Source organism: Anser anser (assembly GCF_964211835.1).
Source record: "Anser anser genome assembly, chromosome: 1".
Classification (NCBI taxonomy): Eukaryota; Metazoa; Chordata; class Aves; order Anseriformes; family Anatidae; genus Anser; species Anser anser.
In genome coordinates this window covers 161,092-182,098 of record NC_139720.1, presented here as the reverse complement: position 1 = coordinate 182,098, position 21,007 = coordinate 161,092, and the positions used below count along the sequence as shown (strand labels likewise).

Below are 21,007 nucleotides of genomic sequence, written 5' to 3'. Positions count from 1 at the left end.
CTGATTGAGTTTGGCCAAGATCTCCTTGCTGCAGTGCTGGACATGCTTGAACTTCAATATGAACTTGAATCAAAGGCAGCCAAGTGGTATGTCACAAATGATATCTCTAAAGCGTTTTTCTCTATCCCTTTGGCAGCAGTGTGCAAGCCACAGTTTGCTTTCACTTGGTGGGGCATCCAGTACACCTGGAATTGACTGCCCCAGGGGTGGAAACACTGCTCTACCGTTTGCGATGGACTGATCCAGACTACACTGAAATGGGGAAGCTCCTGAACACCTGCAATACATCAGTGACATTGAGTGGGGCAACACAGCAGCAGAGGTTTTTGAGAAGGGGAAGAAAATAATATAAATTTTCCTGAAAGCTGGTTGTATCATTAAATAGAGTAGGGTCAAGGGACCTCTAGAGGAAATCCAGTTCTTGGGGGTAAAATGACAGGCTGGATGTTGCCACATTCCAACGGATGTGATCAACAAAATAACTGCTATGTCTCTGTCAACTAGCAAAAAAGAAACATAAGCTTTCCTAGGCCTTGTGGGATTCTGGAGAATGCTTGTTCCAGGCTATAGGCAGCTTGTGAGCCCTCTATATTGAGTGACTCAAAAAAGGAACTATTTTTAGTGGAGCCCCAAGAAACAATAGGCGTTTGAACAAATCAAACAAATAATAGTTCATGCGGTAGCCCTTGGGCCTGTCCGTACAAGACCAAGTGTGCAAAATGTATTTTACACTGCAGCTAGGGAACATGGCCTCACCTGGAGCCTCTGGCAGAAAACCCCAGAAAACTCGAGGTCAACCACTGGGGTTCTGTAGCTGGGGCTATCGAGGATCAGAAGCCAATTACACCCCAACTGAAAAGGAGATACTAACAGCATATGAGGGTATTCAAGCTGCTTCAGAAGTTGGTACAGAAGCACAGCTCCTCTTGGCACCACAACTACCTGTGTTTCACTGGAAGTTCAAAAGGAGAATCCCCACTACATGTTACGCAACCAACACTACGTGGAGTAAGTGGGTAGCGTTAATTACGCTGCAGGCTTGAATGGGGAAACCCAACCACCCAGGAATCCTGGAAGAGAACATGCACTGGCCGGAAGGCAGAGATTTTGGAGTATCAACCGAAGAGGTAACTTGTGCCAAAGAGGCACCACCATATAACGAGTTGCCAGAAGACGGAAAGCAGTATTTATTATTCACTGACGGATCCTGTTGTGTGGTAGGGAGCCATCAGAAGTGGAAAACTGCTGTGTGGAGTCCCCCGCTCTGAGCTGTAGAGGCCATAGAAGGGGAAAGTGAGTTGAGTCAGTATGCAGAAGTGAAAGCCATCCAACTGGCTCTAAAAATGGCTAAAAGAAAAAAAGTGGATAGTATTCTATCTCTACACTGATTCATGGATGGTGGCAAATGCCCTGTGGGGGTGGCTGCAGCAATGGAAACAGAGCAGCTGGTAGCGCGCAGAGGTAAATCTATCTGGTCTGTGGCAGGATATTGCTGCCTGCATAGAGAACCTGGCCATAAAGGTATGTCACATAGATGCTCACATGGTCAAGAGTCGCGCCACGAAAGAACATCGGAATAATGAAGAGGTGGACTGAGCTTTGAGAGTTGAAGTGTCTCAGGTGGACCTGGACATACAGGTGAGATGTTTGTAGCTTGATGGGCCCATGAAATATCAGGACATCTGGGGAGGGATGCCACACACAGATGGGCTCATGTTTGAGGGGTGGACCTGACCACTGAGGCTATCACACAAGTCATGTGAGCTGCGATGAGGTGAGCTATGAGAGTAATATTCTCCCTGGAATAGGGGTCAGTGTCTAGGATTTCGATATGGTGAGGCCAGGCAAATTAACTATATTGGACCACTCCCACAAACTTGTCAAGGCAAATGTTACATACACACCATGGTAGAAGCAACTAATGGGTGGCTGGAAACATACCAGTAAACCATGCCACCACCCGAAACACCGCCTTGGTCCTGGAAAGGCAAGTTCTGTGGCATCATGGCAGAACATGGCATCACTTCATTAATGACCCTGTATCAGGGAGAGTTGTGATAGAACAAGGGGGAATTATTTTAAACTAAAAGAGGGTGGCTATAGATTAGGTATTGGGAAGGTGGGTGGTGGTGGTGGAATTAGGTGGTCTTTAAAGTCCCTTCCAGCACAAACCATTCTATGATTCTGTGAAAGTAAGATGCGCCTGTGAGAGAGTCAACTTGTTTGTGTAGTTAGATTTAAAGAGACAAATCTTGTCTTTATTGTTATCACCATTTTATTTCTCCACAATTGTGGCAACAGCTGGATGCTAGCTACTGAATAAGGTCAAATGTGTAAAAGGAAATACTAAATAGCAATGGACACCACCTGAGCTGGGCATGGTCTGGATTATGGTCAGAATGGGAGGAGGGAGAGATTGACCTGTAACTCAGGTACCCACATGCCCACTTTGCATCATCTGCAGCTGAGCTCTACTGCAGCCCCACTCTAGAGTCCTCACCAGAGATACTCAGGCTCCACCACATGTGCCACGCATGTGCCACCTTTGCCCAGGTCACAGAATCACAGAAAGATGGAGTTTGAGAGACACCACCAGAGACTAGCTAGACTAACAACCCTGCTCAAAGCAGGGTCTCCTACAGCAGGTTGCTTTGGTGGTTGTTTTGTTACCTTTACTGAGGAAAAAAAAAATAAAAATAAAATAAAGTGTTAAGTGAATTTTTTAGTCTTTCAGTTTGTACCTGTTGTCTCTCATCTATTCACTGGATAGCACTGTTTTTCTTTACTGCCTCCCATCAGGTATTTATGTGCACTGGTAAACCCTTCTGAGCTTCTCGTCTTAAGATTGAACAGTCTCTTGGCCTCTCCTCACGTCAGATGCTTAAGTCCCTTAATCATATTCATGGCCCTTTGCTGGACTGCAGTTTCCCTATGGCTGTCTTGTCTTGGGGAGCCTAGAAGTAGTGAGAGTACTCTAGAGTAGCCTTACAGGTGCCAAACAGGGCGTGAAAGATCTCCATTGACTTGCTGGCAATGGATGCTAATGCATCTGACGATGCAGTTGGCGTTTTTTGCCACAAGGGTGCATTGTTGGCAATGCTGCTGACCAGTGTCATGGTAAGCTTGTTGGTCACCAGGACACCCACGTACTGAGCATTGGCACATGGAATTATTCCTGCCCAGCTGGAGGATATAATATTCCCCTTTACTGAACTTCATCAGATTCCCGTTGGCCCATTTCTTCCTTAAGGAAATGAAGCCCAGGGAGGAACCGCGCCAGATCAGGAATGCCCCCAAGGGACTGAAGCCTGTGGAGGACCCATACTGGAGCAGATTCAGTCCTGAGGGAACTGAAGATCATGGGTGAAACACAGCTGAGCAGAGAAAATAAGAAAGAAAAAGTGTTAGAAGAAATAAGTAAGAAGCAAGGAGTGGCAAAAGATAGCACAATGTGCTGACCTCAGCCTCCTGCAGTCTCATCTCACCAAAAGAATTGGGAAGAACTGAGCATAACATGAAAGAAAACAAAGGGAGTTGGTACCAGAGAGAAGAGGAGTTAGACTGAAGCTGAGCCTTGGAAAGGGGAGGAAAGGTTTTTATTTTATTATTTTTTTGGCATCTTGTTTTTAACTCAGTACCTGAATGAGTAATTAAAAGTTTACATTAATTGGCAGTGAGTTAAGTGAAATTCCTCAAGCTGAGATTGTTTTGCCCATAATAGCAAAGGTTAAGGTCCAGGGATGACAGGCTCCTGGGACTGTGGGCAGAGAGGGGGTGGAGGTCCCAGGTGAGAATAGTCAGCAGTATTAAGGCATATTAGTACCCTCAGGTCCTTACACTTTTTGCCTTGCTTGTTCCTCTCGGTTTCCTGACTTCCTCCACGTTGTGGTTACTGCATGTAAGGCTGCCCCCAGCCTTCATATGCCTGAAAGCTCTTTCTTATTCATGAGTACCAAGTCTGGTAGAGAGCGACTTCCTCTATCAGGAAGTCAATGGCAATGCTCTCTTGAAACCTGGATTGCTTGTGCCCTGCTTGGCATTGAAAGTGGTGCATACCTGCAAAATTGGCTTGAAAATGCCAAAGGTCAGAAATGCTGGTTATTGGAAACAGATTCCAAGGATGCTCAGGCTATCTTATGCCTGGCACTGGTCTTCAGCGGGAACATGATTCTGAGCTGTTCCAGCCTGACAGGTCAGGCAAATTGTTTCCTGGCATGGTTTTGGCTGGGATAGAGTTAGTTTTCTTCTTAGAGACTCACACAATACTGTATTTTGGATTTTTGAAGAAAATAGTGGGATAACACACCACTGTTTTAATTGTTACAAAGCAGTGCTTACACAGATCTAAGAACCTTTCTGCTCCTTGTGCTGCCCTGACAGTGAGGAGGCTGGGGGTGTACAAGAAGTTGGAAGGGGACGCCGCAAGGACAGCAGACCCAGGATGACCAAAGGGATATTCCCTACTGTATGACAACATGCTCAGCAATAAAATCTGGGGTAAATAAGGAGGAATGAGGGTGGGGGTGGGGATTTGAAGTGATGGCATTTGTCTTTCCAAGAAAGTTATGTGTGATGAGCCCTGCTTTCCTGGAAGTGGCTGAACACTTGTTTCCTGATAGGAAGTAGCAAATGAATTCTTTGTTCTGCTTTGATTGCATGCACAGCTTTTGCTTTACCTGTCCTTATCTCAACCCCTGCATCCTCAAGCTTTTACCTTTCTGGTTCTCTCTCCCATCCCACCTGGGGAGAGTGAGCAAGCAGCTGCATGGTACTTAGCTGCCTGTGGGGTTAAATTACAACACTCCCCAAAACACCTGTTGCTCTCCATTGTTGAGCAGAGAGCACAGAATGACTACTGCAGGTGAGTTTGTCATCTTTGTGCTACATTCAGTTACTACTCTAAACACGTCAAGAAATCAGTGATTTGTCTTTAAATTTGGTTATCATACCAGTAGCACTGTCTTTCTATGCAAAACTTTTCTCAAGGGCTCTTGCTGTGCTCCCTCCATTTGCTCAAGGCATGCTGCATTCTGGCCTCCTGCATTGCCGCAGACACTCTTGCTAAATTATTCAAGCAGGAAACCATTTCTAAAACTTTAAAACATACATTTCTAATTCTCTGTCCTAGCTTCACATGGTGAGACCACTCTCCAGGTGCTTACAGCAGACACTGAAGCTCTGACCAACGTGCTTTTGCAGCACCCGTGTGCAGCTGTGATCTGGCTCATACCACTCATGAAGTGGGTCTTGTTGCTAAATGCAAACATCTATCTCCCTATGCACACACCCTACAGATGGGTCAGGAACCTGTTACTCCCAGTAAAAGGAAGGAATATCAAACTGCCCTTCCTAACTATAACAACTGGGATATCTGATATGGCTGTAGTGTACATGTATAGCATAGACATACTGCCTCTGTGTAGAGCAGGAATTTGAGCACGAAGGTAAAATCAGTATTACAAGTGGTTATGGAACTTCAACTTCGTATTTTCTGTTGCAATAATTTGTGTTTTCCACAAAGTTTGCTGACATTCAGGTATTTCATAATGACTGATAAGGCACTGCTAAATTATTTAGCTTTTTCTCTTTTTAATACTTCAATAACTCTGTGTGTACTTTTTTGGCCTAGAGTGCGAACATTTCAAAGATGGGAAGGTGTTCTTTCTCCATTTTTCATTCTTTTTCTACATTCTGATGCAATTGATTACAGCAGATGTAAACAGATTCAAAGTTATTGCATGAGTGACTACATCAAACTTCTAATAGCTCCCTATGTGCCTTGTTTAGAAGTTTCACAAAAACATGCTAGGTGGCAAAGTGAAGTGCTCTGGGCATTTAGTACTTGGCACCGAAACCCTGGTGTCATATTCTCTGTGGAGGGAAGCCAGTAGGGAATGTATACCAAGCAGACAAACTGGAAGCAAGAAAACTTTTCTCTCAAACTTCAGCATTCTATTTAATTCTATTCCATTTAGCATTCTATTTCATCTTGTTTGAAGTGCAGTAATTGGTCCCCGGGGCAGGCTTGGTGCCCAAGTCTGGGCAAGGCCCGGGTGAGAAGCCTTAGAGGTCTGGCTCTGTGCAGCATGAGGACAGGGCTGGCCAAAGGATGAGAAAGGGATGGAGATAGGGCTGCAGTTGCCATAGCTGTCCACTAAATAATCATTAGGCAAGAATCATAGAATGATAGAATGGCTTGGGTTGGAAGGGACCTTAAAGATCATCTAGTTTCAACCCCTCTGCCATAGCCAGGGATGCCTCCCACTAGATCAGGTTGGTCAGGACCTCATCTAACCTGGTCTTGAACACCTCCAGGGATGGGACATCCACAGCTTCTCTGGGCAACCTGTGCCAGTGCCTCACCACCCTCTGAGTGAAGAACTTCTTCCTAACATCCAATCTAAATCTCCCCTCTTTCAGTTTAAAACCATTCCCCCTTGTCCTATCATTATCTACACGAGTAAAGAGTCCCCCTCCATCCTTTCTATAAGAACCCTTTAAGTATTGAAAGGCTGCAATGAGGTCTCCCCAGAGCCTTCTCTTCTCCAGACTGAACATCCCCAGCTCTTTCAGCCTTTCCTCATAGGAGAGGTTCTCCAGCCCTCTGATCATCTTTGTGGCCCTCCTCTGGACGCATTATAACAGGTTGACATCTTTCTTGTACTGGGGGCCCCAAACCTGGACACAGGACTCCAAATGGGGTCTCACAAGGGCAGAGCAGAGGGGGACAATCACCTCCCTTGACCTGCTGCCCACGCCTCTCTTGATGCAGCCCCGGATACGGTTGGCCTTCTGGGCTGCAAGCACACGCTGCTGGCTCATGTTGAGCTTCTCATCTACCAGAACCCCCCAAATGCCTCTCTGCAGGGTTGCTCTCAATAGGTTCTTCTCCCAGTCTATATTCATGCCTGGGATTGCTCCATCTCAGGTGCAGCACCCTGCACTTGGACTTGTTGAACCTCATTCGGTTCACGTGGGCCCACTTCTCCAGCTTATCCAAGTCCCTTTGGATGGCATCCCTTCCTTCTGTTGTATTAACTGCACCACTCCGCTTTGTGTCATCTGCAAACTTGCTGAGGGTGCACTCAATCCCATCATCTATGTCATTGATGAAGATATTGAAAAGCACCGATCCCAAGACAGACCCCTGAGGAACGCTGCTTGTCACTGGCCTCCACCTGGACAAAGAGCCATTGACCACTACTCTCTAGGTGCAACCTCCAAGCCAATTCCTTATCCACTGAATAGTCCACCCTTCAAATTCATATCTCTCCAACTTAGAAATCAGAATGTCACGTGGGACCGTGTCAAAAGCCTTACAGAAGTCCAGGTAGATGACATCACTTGGTCTTCCTTTGTCAACTGATGCTGTCACTCCATCACAGAAGGCCACCAGATTGGTCAGGCATGATTTGCCCTTCGTGAAGCCATGCTGGCTGTCTCAGATAACCTCCTTGCTTGTCTTGCACGTGCCTTAACATTGCTTCCAGGCGGATCTGTTCCATGATCTTGCCAGGCACAAAGGTGAGGCTCACTGGTCTGTAGTTCTCCAGATTTTCCTTTCTACCCTTTTCAAAAATGGGAGTGATGTTTCCCTTTTCCAGTCACTGGGGACTTCACCTGACTGCCATGACTTTTCAAACATAATGGAGAGTGGCTTGGCAGCTACATCAACCAATTCCCTCGGAACCCTGAGATGGATGTCATCAGACCCCATAGACTTGTAGCTGTTCAGTTGCATCAAGAGGTCCCGAACCTGTTCTTCGCTTACAGTGGGAGGGACTGTGCTCCCCCAGCCCCCGCCTAGAGGTTCAGAGCCTTAAGAGGTGTGGGAAGCCTGATTGGCAGTGAAAACCGAGGCAAAGAAGTTGTGAAGTACCTCAGCCTTCTCCATGTCTGTTGTTACCAGTCCTCCATCTACATTTTTCAGAGGTGGTACACTCTCCTTAGTCTTTCTTTTCTGGCCAGTGTACTTGTAGAATCCTTTCTTGTTATTTTTTTGCATCCCTTGCCATGTTTAGCTCTGTCAGTGCCTTGGCTTTCCTGAACCCATCCCTGCACATCCGGACAGCGTTTCTGTACTCTTCCCAGGGCACATGGCCCTGTTTCCACTACCTGTGCAGTTCCTTTTTTTGCCTAAGTTTGACCAGAAGGTCATTGCTCAGCCATAACAGTTTCCTGCCTTCCCTGGTTGATTTATTGCACATGCGGACGGAGAGCTCTTGCGCTCTAAGAAAAATATCCTTAAAGAGTTGCCAGCTCTGACCAGGTCCTCTTTCCCTAAGGACAGTATCGCACGGGATCTCATCCACTAATTCTTTGAATAACTGGAAGTTTGCTCTTCTAAAGTTGAGGGTCCTGACTTTGCCCTTTGCCAGGCCCACATCCCTCAAGATCACAAACTCAACCAGGGCATGGTCACTGCAACCCAAACTGCCTCCAATCTTAACCTCTTTAATGAGGTCATCCACACTGGTGAGCACCAAGTCCATAAACGCTTCTCCTCTGGTTGGTTTGTCTAATACTTGGACTAGGAAGTTGTCCTCAATGCACTCTAGGAGTCTCCTGGATTGCTTACTACCTGATGTGTAGCTTTCCCGGCAGATATCTGGGTGATTGAAATCCCCCAGCAGGATGAGAGCCCATGAGCATGATGCTTCTTGTAGTTGGAGCAAGAAGGCTTCATCAAAAGGCTCCCTTTGAACGCTGCTCATTAGTCACAGGACAGCCTTTCCCTATCCCTTTCCTAGTGCAAGCTGGCCAGGAAGAAAAGCTGACCCTGGGGCTGGTGACAGGGCCCTGTGAAGTTGTTACACCTCCCCCAAACCCTGCAACGCAGGGATGATGCCACAGGTTAACAAGTCACTTTACATTGCCTGATCCATTTATGCAAACTCTCAGCCCCTGGCAAACACAAGTAAATCAAGTCAGCTTTGGCCCTCTTTATAGATGGATTATGTAGGTGCAACCATTACTGACTTTTTTATTTTTCCCACAAAGTAAATACTATTGGTCAATTAAATGGAATGAAAATCATAGAACCATTTAGCATGAAAAAGAGCTCTAAGAACATCAAGTCCATCCATTAACCTAGCAGTTCTAAGTCTACCGCTAAACCATGTCCATAAGCACCACATCTACACATCTTTTAAATAGCCGCAGGGATGGCGGCTCAACCACTTCCCTGGGCAGCCTGTTCCAAAGCTTCGCATCCCTTTCAGTGAAGAATATTTTCCGAATACCCTCTGATCCAACTTGAGGCCATTTCCTCTTGTCCTGCTGCTTGTTGCTTGGGTGAAGAGACCAACACCCCCACCTCACTACACAGTATCAAACCAGTCATGCCTGTTCCCTGCTACAGAGTAGCTTGAGGCACTGCAGTTTTCTTCAGAAAATTAATAAATAAATGCAAGTCTTAGAAACAAATGTCACACTGTATTCCATTACCACTTTCAGAAGATACAGTGTGAGGCTTTTGTCCTATCTTGGGCAGACCGAACTGGAAATGCCAGATTTTCCTTATTCTTGCTTATGGACTGGTCTAGTTAGCAGAGTATTCCAGGCAATTTATCTGAAAAAAAAAAAAAAAAATATATATATATATACACACACACATATACTTCTTGAAGGAAACTCAACTCTTTACTGGAAAAAAAGCAATGAGAGAAATCTGAAATAATGTTCTTACAAAACCTGATAATAATTTAATTTCAGAGGTCAGACTTACGCTAGTGGGAAAGAGGTCCAACCCTGCTCAGATCAGGACCCATTAGCACAGGTTGCTCAGGGCTGTGGGCAGGTGAGGGCTGAGTATCTCCAAGTACAAAGAGTCCATAGCTTCTCAGGGCTTAGATATAGTGCTTGAAGGATTTTTCTTCCCAGAGGGGGATGTCTCTCATTACAACTCGGGCCTGTTGCCCCTTCTCATCACAATGCACCTGTGAGAAGAATCTGTCCCCATCATCTCTTCCTGCTCGCATTAGGCAGCTGCAGACTGCAATGAGGTCTCCCCTTCACCTTCTGCTCTTCAGGCTGAACAAATCGAACTGTCAGCATCTCTGCATACATCCTGTGCTCCAGCCCCAGAGCCTCCACAGAAACCACTGGGCAATGTATGGCAATGACTGACTCGTACAAGGGAGCTGGAAGTTTGGTATGCTCAATTGTGTCGATGCTATAGTAAAAGAAGGCATTTTCCTATAATCTCTGTCAAATAAGTCTGAGTGCTAAAACTGTGGTATTTATAAGAAAATCATGAAGAATATTGCCCATGGAGCTTTCTAAACAGGGATATTCAGGGGAAAAAGAGAACACAATGCTGAGCCAGTTTGTATTAAAACTATTGGAACTACTGTTTGGATGACATCTGGCAGAGCAGTTTTAGCACCATCAAAACTACATCAGTAATAGTCCAAATCACTGAGGAAAAAACAAACAAACAAACAAACAGAGAGCACAAGCCTGCTGCAGACAACAGGAAGAAACATTGCCATCAACAAAGCACTGAGCTCCTCAATCAGACATGACCACAGAAAGGCTGGGCAAATGGAGTTGCCCAGCCAATAGAAGTGTGTTTAAAAAAAAAAAAAAAGAAGAAAAAAAAAAAAAGACAGGAAGAAAAAACAGGAAGAAAAATGCATTCAGCTTGCATATGTCAAAGCAATAGTGATATCAGTGAAAGCAGTGGTATAAAATTATCTGGATCATCAGGTTCAGAGAATGGTGATTAACAAGTCATTCTCTGCCTGGATACCAGTGACAAGTAGAGCATCGCAGGTATCTGTCCACCTCACCTGTATTGTTTAGCATCTTCATTAGTTATATGGAAGAGATGGCACTCTTGTCAAATTTGCAGGTGACACCAAATCGAGGGTGTGTATGTTCAAGGGTTTCCTTCCAGAGGGACCTGGGCAGGCTGGAGGCCTGCTGGAGGCCAACAAGAACCTCATGAAATTCGACAAGAACAACTGCTAAGTTCTATGCCTGGAAAGACAGAGCACCTGGCAACAAGACAGGCTGGGGATGCCTGGCCACGTAACAGCTCTGTGGAAAAGGCCCTAGGAGCCTTTGTTGGACAGTGAGCTGGATATGATGCAGCAGTTTGCCCTGGCAGCAAAGGTGGCCAAGAGCATTCTGGGCTGTGTGAACTGAAGCAAAGAAAGTAGAATGAGGCAAGTGGTTATGCCCCTCTATTTGGTACTCCTGAAACCATATCCAGATACTGGATCCAGTGCTGGGCTCCCCAGAACAATATGTCAACAAACTGGAGGAAAGTTTCAGTAGAGAGCCACCAAGATGACCAGGACTGGAGCACTTGCCTTGTGAGCAGAGGCTGAGGGAGCTAGGCTTGTTCAGCCTGCAGAAGAAATGGCTTCGGTGTGTATCAGCTAGCAGCCTTACTGTACATATGGGAAGGATATCAAGAAAATAATGCCAGGCTCTTCACAATGGGCTTGGAGAGAGGAAGAGAGGCAGTAGGCAAAAGTCAGGCAACAGGCAAAGATATTTCAAGTTCAATATACTTCCTTCTGAATGGATGTAAGGAACAACAGTGACTCTGAAGCTTGTGAGGTAGTTGATCAGGGTCTCAGAGAGGCTGTGGCATCTCTGTCTTCAGGCAGTTTCCAGGCCTGATTGGATACAGCCCAGAGCAGCCTTGTCTGACCATGGAGCTGGTTGTGTTTTAGGCAGTGGTTGGACCGTGCAGGCAGATTACTGCCACCTGGAACAACATCATGAATTGCATTGTTTTCCTTGGCTCTGTGTCCAAAGGAAACATTTGTGTCCAGGTGCAGTCCATTAAAAGTGAGTAGGCACTACAGCTATAGTGAGCTGTGGTATAAGCGATGGTGGTTTTTGCTTGAGAAAGAATTCTTAAGCTGGTAAAGATACATCTGTCAAAGCAAACAGGGAAACATAGAGAAGTTCACGATTTTTTACAATAGTGTATTTGTTTTTTGAAAAGCTCAGCCATTACAATTGGACAAGTTAAGGGCTCTGCACCCAGTTGAGTCTGATCTCCAGAACTGCTTAGTACTCACAGGACCTGAGCCCAAACCTCGTGGTTACACAACCCAAGGATAGATTTGATATGCCTTGGTAGAGCAGAGGAGGATACAATTTTGAAGTTTCTCCTCATAAAGTCTGCCCTGAAGAAATAACTACAAAAAAATGGACATGGATTGCCAGAAATTGATACCAAGTTTCTGGCATCTGACAAGATTTCAGTATATTTTAATATTTCTGCCAAGTGTTGATGGTCTCAGCAAAGCCTTATTTCAAATATCAGTGTGGGAGGCGGTTTCTCCAAGTGCTGCCAACATGTGTCCTCATCTAGAAACCTGAGAGAGTAGCCAGGTTACACGGGAATACCATGCCACTGAATTTCTGTGTGGAACAAGGAAATATTCATCATTGCCACAGGAGAAAGGCAAAATTTTTTAAAGTCTAAGCAAATGACTGTGTCAAAAAGTCCTTTTGTCATGGTGCTTCTACCCTGTCAGCCCAGCTTCCCTGAAAATGCTCTCTCAGACAGGGCCTGGCTGAGCTGCCCTTGGCACAGCCTGGAGCAGCATGTGGGGTCAAAGTGAGTCCTGTGTCAGGAGGGCTTCATCCCAATGGCTCAGATCCCACTTGTGTAGGCTGACTGGGGTATGTGTCTCTGCTCCTTGCCAATGAACAAGAACTACCTCTGCAAGCCTCTCCCCCAGGGTCCTCATGAGGTTAAAAGCAGCTCCTCTGCTCACAAGCCTAGCGGACACAGAGGCCCTTCCTCATGCAGGTAAGATGCTGTGGGCAGCACTCATGAACATTGCTAGTTTTCCTCTTGTAGCAAGCACTGGATGTCTGCCAGAGTTTGCTGTTGGACATGGAGGTAAGGGAGTGCAGGAAGGGCAGGCCCACTGCCCATGGTGGGGACAGCAGTCCTGTTTATGGTGGGATGCTCTTAGGGGTCTTACTCATGGTGGGACCACCTCAGGGGATCCTGTCAGCACACGGTATGGCACCCAGGGCTCCTAGGTGTTCCAGGCATGCAAGCAGGCTGTGGCTGCTAGTGATGCCTCAAGCAAAATAATCCAGTCTTTTTCAGAATAAATTAGTCCTGCATTATTGCTGGCTTCCTTAGTTCAGCCATCACCTCAAACTGGTCCTGGACCATACCCAAGTTTCAGGATTCTACCTCCCATGGCTACTTGCTCCAGGCTATCTGGTCTGCTCAGCTTGGTGCAAATGGGCCTTGATAGCTTGGAGAAGAAAGCCACATCCTCCTCCAGGAGCAGCTAGCTTCCTTGGGTGGGCACACAGCATATTTGGCTTCCTGTAGGAGGTAGGGTGACACATTGCACCCCAAAATGCTGGATCTATGTAGAAGTGCACTGAGGTGATGTAAAGCACCTTCTTTAGGCATTGCACTAGTGGTAAGTTGGGTCTCAAACCAGTGCATCGCTATCACACCAATCAACAGTGCCTTCCTCCACCTACGGGGAGCGAGAGAAACCAACTGCCTCCCCAGCACTAACAGCACCAGTGCTCCCTCTCTGCTCACCCATCCAGCCTTTTGGGGCCGGTCAGCAGTGGACAGTGGTGTAGCTTTACTGGGAAACAGTTGGAGGTCATTAGTGACCCTGAGAAATCTTTTTCGGTGCAAGTGAGAGGGTAAGGAAAGGAGCTGGTGCAAGGTGGAGACTTTCAAGGCTCAATCCTGTGCAGTGTGAGGGAGGACGGAAGATTTTCCTACCATGTTTCCATTTCATTGTGTACAGGATGTCTGAGGACAAAAGATTTAAATCAGGCATTTCTTGTCATGTGGCTGTGTCACTGACTGCTACATTGCTCCATACGATGGTGAAAGATTAGGTTCAGCTTCTGTGAAGCTTCTGTGTCTGCACTGTAGTCCTGTGCCTTCACACCTAATCCAGTCTAAATTTGTCAGCATGGGGAGTACATCATGGGCAGGTCTCCAGCCCTCTCTCACTCCTGCAGCAGAACTAACAATTCCCCGCGGTGCTGGAAATACCATGACTGACATATCATCACTGTGTACTTGCATCGACCCAAGGGCTCATTGACATCATGTGATGGGCTCACTCACCTCTTTCTCACCTACTCTTATTTTCAAGGGTTGAGCTCAGAACATAAACAGATGACTAGCCCTTACATACCTAATCTCCTACTTTGAATTTATTCTTATTTTTAGCACTCCTTGACATTCCCCTGTCCCTCCTGTGTAACAGGGAGGTCCCCACCTTAACTGGAGCCATCTCCACTATAATTTGTCAGTAGACTCCTGCTGCTGGCTAGCAGGTCAGTAGTAAAAGCACCTGACAAGGTCCTTAGCAGAGCATGCACTCACACCTGGACCACGGAGGCATCTATGGCCTACCAAAACTAACTGCCTCAGTGCTGTGAATGTTCATGCATACATAGTTTTGAACTTGTACAGAGAAATGTGCACATTATGCAGCTTTGCAGACAGGAACAAATGGAGACAGGAGATGTTTCCAGGGGAACACTGCTATGTGCTGTTCCAGCTCTTGTCTCTCTCAGGAACATGATACTGGTTGCTTTCAGGACCAAAGCAACACTGGGCCAAACAAGCTGTGCTATTCTTGCATCAAAATCCATATTGCTTTGGCTGTGGACTGACTTGAAGGAAGAGATCATTCCTAATTTCCAGAATAATGGATGATATAGTCCTTATGTACCAGTCAAACATATGCAGAAATAGTAATTAAAACAACAACAAAAACACTGTTAAAGAATACAATGACTTTGGACACTGCTGGAGAGCTTGACCAAGCAGTTGCATCTCAGCGTTGCAGCACCCACACTCAAGATGGAGTATCAAGTTTTTATGTCATTGGATGTGCTAATATGGATGTGTACAGACTTTTCAGGACAGATAGGCAGGGTAGGCAGAGCTGGAGTAGCCCTCTATATGAGGGAAGGTCTTGATTTTATGGAGCTTACTTATAGTGATGAAAGGGTTGAATGCCTTTGGGTAAGTCAAGAGAAAGGTCGACAAGGGAGCTATTGTGGTAGAAGGATGCTATAGACCACCCAACCAGGATGAAATATTTTATAAGCAACTAGGAGAAGTGTTGCAATTGCTAACACTCATTCCCATGGGAGACTTCAACTTTAAGCGCAGGAAGTTCTGGCTGAATATGAGAGGGCACTTCGTTACTGGGAGGGTGACAGCACTGGAACAGATTGCCCAGAGAGGTTGTGCAGTCTCCTTCTCTGGAGGTATTCAAAACTCGCCTGGATACCGTCCTGCGCAATGTGCTCCAGGTGATCCTGCTCGGCAGGAGGGTTGGACTAGATGATCTTCAAAGGTCCCTTCCAACCTCAGCCATTCTGTGATTCTGTGATTCCCAGTTGTCTGCTGGAAATACAATACAGTGGAGAAGAAACAGACTAAGAGATTCCTGGAATGTGTGGCGGTAACTTCCTGACACAGGTGGTGAGAGAACTGACTTGGGAAGATGTCCTACTAGACCTGTTGTTTACAGGGAAGGTCTTGTGGTTGATGTGTTGGTTGGAGGCTCTCTTGGGCATAGCGATCTCAAGATAATAGAGTTCTTGATCCTTTGGGAATCAAGGAGGGCAGTCTCATTCTCACGGCTTGGACAGATGTACTGTTTGTTGTGTAGAAAACTATCTGGATGGCTGGGAGTAATGGAAGTAATGCTTAGGGACACGGTTTATAGGTGGAGTTGGTAGTGTTAGGTGATGCTTGGGCTTGATAATATTAAGGGTCTTTTCCAACTTAAATGATTCCATGATTATGGTGAATTAACCTTTTGACTGAAAGTTTTCCTCTCAGTATTAAAATTAGAACCAAAAAAATAGAGAGTAACAGAAATGAAACAGAACTAAAAATAGTAAACTTCACCATGGAAACATTAAAGCTCTTAGTCTGCTTAGCACATTGAAACAAACACTAAGACTGATCACAGTGTGCAAGTGTAGAAACAAGGAGAAAATACTATCACAATAGAGACTACCTAATCTGGAAGAGAAAGACCTGAAAAGCATAAATGGGACAGAGCTGACATTCCAGCAATTCCATCAGAAAAAAAAAATGCACAAAAAATTTAGCAATGTTTTTAATTTCTTAGAGAGCCTAAGGAAAAAAAAAAAACTCCAAGAAAAAGCAGTAAATTCTCCATTGCTCACTGTTTTAACATCATGCTGCAATATATGACAGGGGCTGCACAAATGGAGAGCAACTTGGCAGAAAAGGACCTGGGGGTCGTGGTAGAATACAGGTCAAACATGAGCCAACAACGTGCACTTGCCACAAAGAAGGCTAACAATATAATGGGCTGCATTAGGCAAAGTATTGCCAGAAGGTCGAGGGAGGTGATCCTGCACCTCTACTCAATACTGAGGAGGCCACACCTCAAGTGCTGGGTCTGGTTCTGGGCTCCCAAGTACAAGAGAGACATGGACATGCTGGAGAGAGTCTAATGAAAGGTCTCAAAGATGATGAAGGGACTGGAACTTTTCACCTATGAGGAGAGTCTGAGAGAGCTGGAACTGTTCATCCTGGAGAAGAGAAGGCTGGGAGGGGATACCTGAAGGGAGGGTGCAAAGACGACAGAGCCAAGCTCCTTCCATTGGTGCCTACTGACAGGACAAGAGGAAATGGGTACAAACTGGAACACAGGCGGTGCCATCAAGAAACATTTTCTCACTGTGTGGGTGACCAGGCACGGGTTGCCCAGAGAAACTGTGGAGTCTCTCTTCTTGGAGGTCTTCAAAAGCTATTTGGACATGATCCTGGGTAAGCAGCTCTGGGTAGCCCTGGTTGAATAGATGGCCCTAGTTGGACAAGATGATCGCCAGAGGTCCCTTCCAAACTCAGCATTCTGTGATTCTGTGTTACATGCTTTGGACAGAGAAATTAAAAATGTATAAATGAATGCTAAGCAAGGATTTCTGCCTGAAATAATTTAATCATGTTATTTAATATAGTGAAGAGACAGGACAATTGTAATCAGTTGCTAAAAACGTCTTTAAAGAGAAAGGGATTTTGTGTGTGTGTGTGGCATATTCCCTTTGGCCTTGTATAATGGCAATGGAACCCTGAATAAGCATCAGGAAATATCTCTAATGTTCACTAAATGGAGAGTGACAGGAACTGATAGCTTGTGTGGGGACATTGCTGAATCCTGATCACAGGAGGTTTGTCAGAGAAGACTGAACTGTTACCCATGAGGAAAAGCTGCTCACAGATACCCTTTACAGATGCAGGCAGGCAGACATGATGGCGTCTTGTTTTGAAGTGTACAATTTCCATGTCAGAATAGCAGAGAACTACTTCCTTGAGTTCAATGATGTGCAGTACCCCACCTTGCACTCCAGCCATACCTGGTGCTGTCAGTGAAAACCAGTCCAGAACCCAGCAGCAGCTAGAGTTCTTGGCAAAGACATGCTCAGTGGCGGTTGCTACACTGGCCAGTTACCTTATTCTCTGATTCAGGAATATTATAGAGTACTAACATAGAATCATATCATAGAGTGGCTCAGGTGGGAAGGGACCTTAATGAAGTAGGGAAGCGTGCGGTCACCATAAGTGCAAACAGGAGAAAAAGAAAGACATGCTGGGTCTTCTTCAATGCAGTGGGTGAACCAAGGAAGTGTAGGTTAGTCAGGATGCACAATGGTCATGGTTTCTCCTGTGTGACTCTTGCAGTCAGGTCACCAACACTGAGTAACACATCTCTTGACTGTAAAATGCCACCATCTATGAAATACCAGTATGGGAGGCTTTCAACTGTTATGGAGATAGGACTAAAGCCATTATACCAGTGAAATCCTTGCTTTGTGGGTGGGTGTGCATCAGTCCCGTTGCTCACAATCTCCACCTCTCCCCAGTGCTTTCTGCCTGCAGACCAAACCAGCTGGCCCCATGGCAGGAGAGAACCAGACTCGGGTGACAGAGTTCATGCTTCTGGGCTTTTCCCATGGCCAGCCCTTCCTCTTCGTCCTTTTTCTGGTTATTTACCTGGTCACGCTTCTGGGGAATTTTGCAATACTTGCCCTTGTGTCCCTGGATCCCCATCTCCACAACCCTATGTACTTCTTCCTCAGACATCTGTCCTTCTTGGACATCTGCTACTCATCAGTGACAGTACCCAAGATCTTGGCAAATGTGCTACGCTCACAGGCAACCATCTCCTACTGCGGGTGTCTGGTGCAAATGTTCTTCCTGATGGCATGCGCAGGGGCCGAGTGTGCACTCCTAGCTGTCATGGCCTATGATCGCTATGCAGCAATATGCCAGCCCTTGCACTATGTCCACACCATGAGCCAGGGTGTCTGCACAGTGGCAGCTGCAGGCTGCTGGCTCTGGGGTATGTTGGATTCAGCCGTGCATACACTCCTGGTTTCTAAGCTGTCCTTCTGCGGGGCTGCCCATCTCCAGCACATCTTCTGTGATGCTCCCCCACTGCTGAGGGCAGCATGCAGCAACACCCACCCTGTCGAAGTGGCACTCCATGCTGCTAGCTTCTTTGTGGGCCTCAGCCCCTTCCTGTTTGTCATCATCTCCTACCTCCGCATCCTGGCTGCTGTCCTTGGGATGCCTGTGGCTGCTGGCCAGCACAAAGCCTTCTCCACTTGCTCTGCCCACCTGCTTGTGGTCACCTTGTACTTCGTGACAGCCAACCTGAACTACAACCGACCCAGCACTGGCTACTCGCCAGTGGCTGACACAGTGGTCTCTGCGCTGTACTGCATTGTCACCCCCATGCTGAATCCTCTCATCTACAGCCTCCGCAACCAGGAGGTGCAGAGGGCCCTGCAGAAAGCCCTGCAGGGATGGGGTGTTTGGGGCTCCCCCGGCAGCAATGCTGATGTGGTGTTGGCCCCTCATCAGCTGGCTGTAGGAAGTCTGTGATGGCAGCAGTAGGCTCGGGACTGCCTGGGAAAGCAGGGGCTGCTTATAGTATACTGTCATCACATGTCTGACCCTTGGCATATCACTGATAAGAAAATGGCAAAATCAAGTCGGGATCAAGGCTATAGTTCCAGGATTATGTATCACATGCTGAGCTCAGTACAGGACCCACCGCAGCCACATTATCATGGAATCATAGAATCATAGAATCAATCATAGAATAGCTTGGGTTGGAAAGGACCTCAAGGATCATCTAGTTCCAACTCCCCTGCCATAGCCAGGGATGCCAGCCACTAGATCAGGTTGCTCAGGGCCTCATCTAACCTGGTCTTGAACACCTCCAGGACTGGGGCATCCACAACCTCTCCGGGCAACCTGTTCCAGTGCCTTACCACTCTCTGAGTGAAGAATTTCTTCCCTATATCTAATCTAGATTTCCCTTCTTTTAGCTTACAACTGCCCACACTACCATCCCCCCATCCTATCACTGCCTGCCCATGTAAAAAGTCACCCTCCATCTCTTATAAGTCCTCTCTAAGTACTGAAAGGCTGCAGTGAGATCTCCCCAGGCCCTTGTTTCTAGCCCTCCTCTGTTGCAGAAAAGGCTGAGTGGATTGAAAGCAGGATAAGAGGAAATGTGCATGATATTTATTTATTTATATATTTATTAATATTTAAAGCAGTATTCAGGGGACAATCCAATGCAAACTGAAGCCCTCCCCTAACCCAGTGTGTTCCAGGCTAGATGCTCAATATGCCACTGTAAGAGTTGGCTGTTGGTATGTAAGTAGCATCAACAAGTCCAAGTGCAAGGTGCTGTACCTGGGCCAGGGCAATCCAAGACAGAAGTACAGACTAGGAGAAGAACTCATTGTGAGCAGCCTTACAGAGAAGGACTTGGGGGTTCCAGTAGACAAAAGGCTCAACATGAGCCAGCAGTGTGCACTTGCAGCCCAGAAGGCCAACTGCATCCTGGGCTGCATCAACAGAGGAGTGGCCAGCAGGCTGAGGGAGGGGATTGTCCCCCTCTACTCTGTGCTCGTGAGACCCCGTCTGGAGTCCTGTGTCCAGGTTTGGGGCCCCCAGAACAAGAAAGATCTGGACCTGTTAGAGCAAGTCCAGAAGAGGGCCACAAAGATGATCAGAGGGCTGGAGAACCTCTCCTCTGAGGAAAGGCTGAGAGATCTGGGGGATGTTCAGTCTGGAGAAGAGAAGGCTCTGGGGAGACTTTATTGCTACCATTCAATACTTAAAGGGGTCTTACAAAAAAAGATGGAGAAGGACTCTTTACTCGGGTAGATAATGATAGGACACGGGCGAATGGTTTTAAACTAAAAGAAGGTAGATTTAGACTAGATATTAGGAGGAAATTCTTCACTGTAAGGGTAGCAAAGCACTGCAGCAGCTTGCCCAGAGAAGTTGTAGATGTCCCATCCCTGGAGGTGTTCAAGATGCATGCCTGCAGGCATGGCAATGTTTCTGCAGCTGTGCCACAGAGGAACACAGTGGCTGGAAGAGACCAAAACATGATCATCTATACTTTGGTTACCAAAAAGACACAGCAAAATTGGGGGGGGGGGGGGGGGGGGAAGGGGGGGAGATTAAAAATCTCCAGAAATTTTGAATTAAAAATAACGTCTTACCTAAAACATAATGTGTCTTTCCCATGATTGGCAGACAGAGACTGTGATTTTTTTTCAAACAGTCTCAAACAGTAAGCAGGGATGCTGTAGTGCCCTTCAGGAGCTCATATGAGTTTTTTCTTGTCCAGGTGCAGGACAGGCCACAACAAACCTGTGAGCTACACTGGAAGCCAAAGGTGCCATAACGGGGTCCTCCACACCCCTGCTGCTGGCATTTGGCACTGTGTTGGGATGTGTTTCTGCAGCTTCTCACAGGCTGCAATGCTCAACAAGTCCTTGATTTATTCCTGATGTGATGGGACTTGCATATCAACAGCCAACTCCTATAGTGGCATGTTGAGCATCTAACCTGGAACACACTGTTAGGGGAGGGCTTCAGTTTGCATTGGATTGTCACCTGAATGCTGCTTTAAACATTAAAAATAAATGTCATGCACATTTCCTCTTATCCTGC

General features: G+C 46.5%; 1 protein-coding gene across 1 annotated transcript; it reads left to right on the top strand.

Moving 5' to 3' along the window:
• The first annotated feature begins 9,500 nt into the window (after positions 1-9,500).
• Positions 9,501-21,007, top strand: LOC310902380 (olfactory receptor 5AP2-like). Its single transcript, XM_083843865.1, has one exon. It carries the CDS (start codon positions 17,921-17,923, stop codon positions 18,908-18,910), a length of 990 nt encoding a protein of 329 aa, XP_083699991.1. The 5' UTR covers positions 9,501-17,920; the 3' UTR covers positions 18,911-21,007.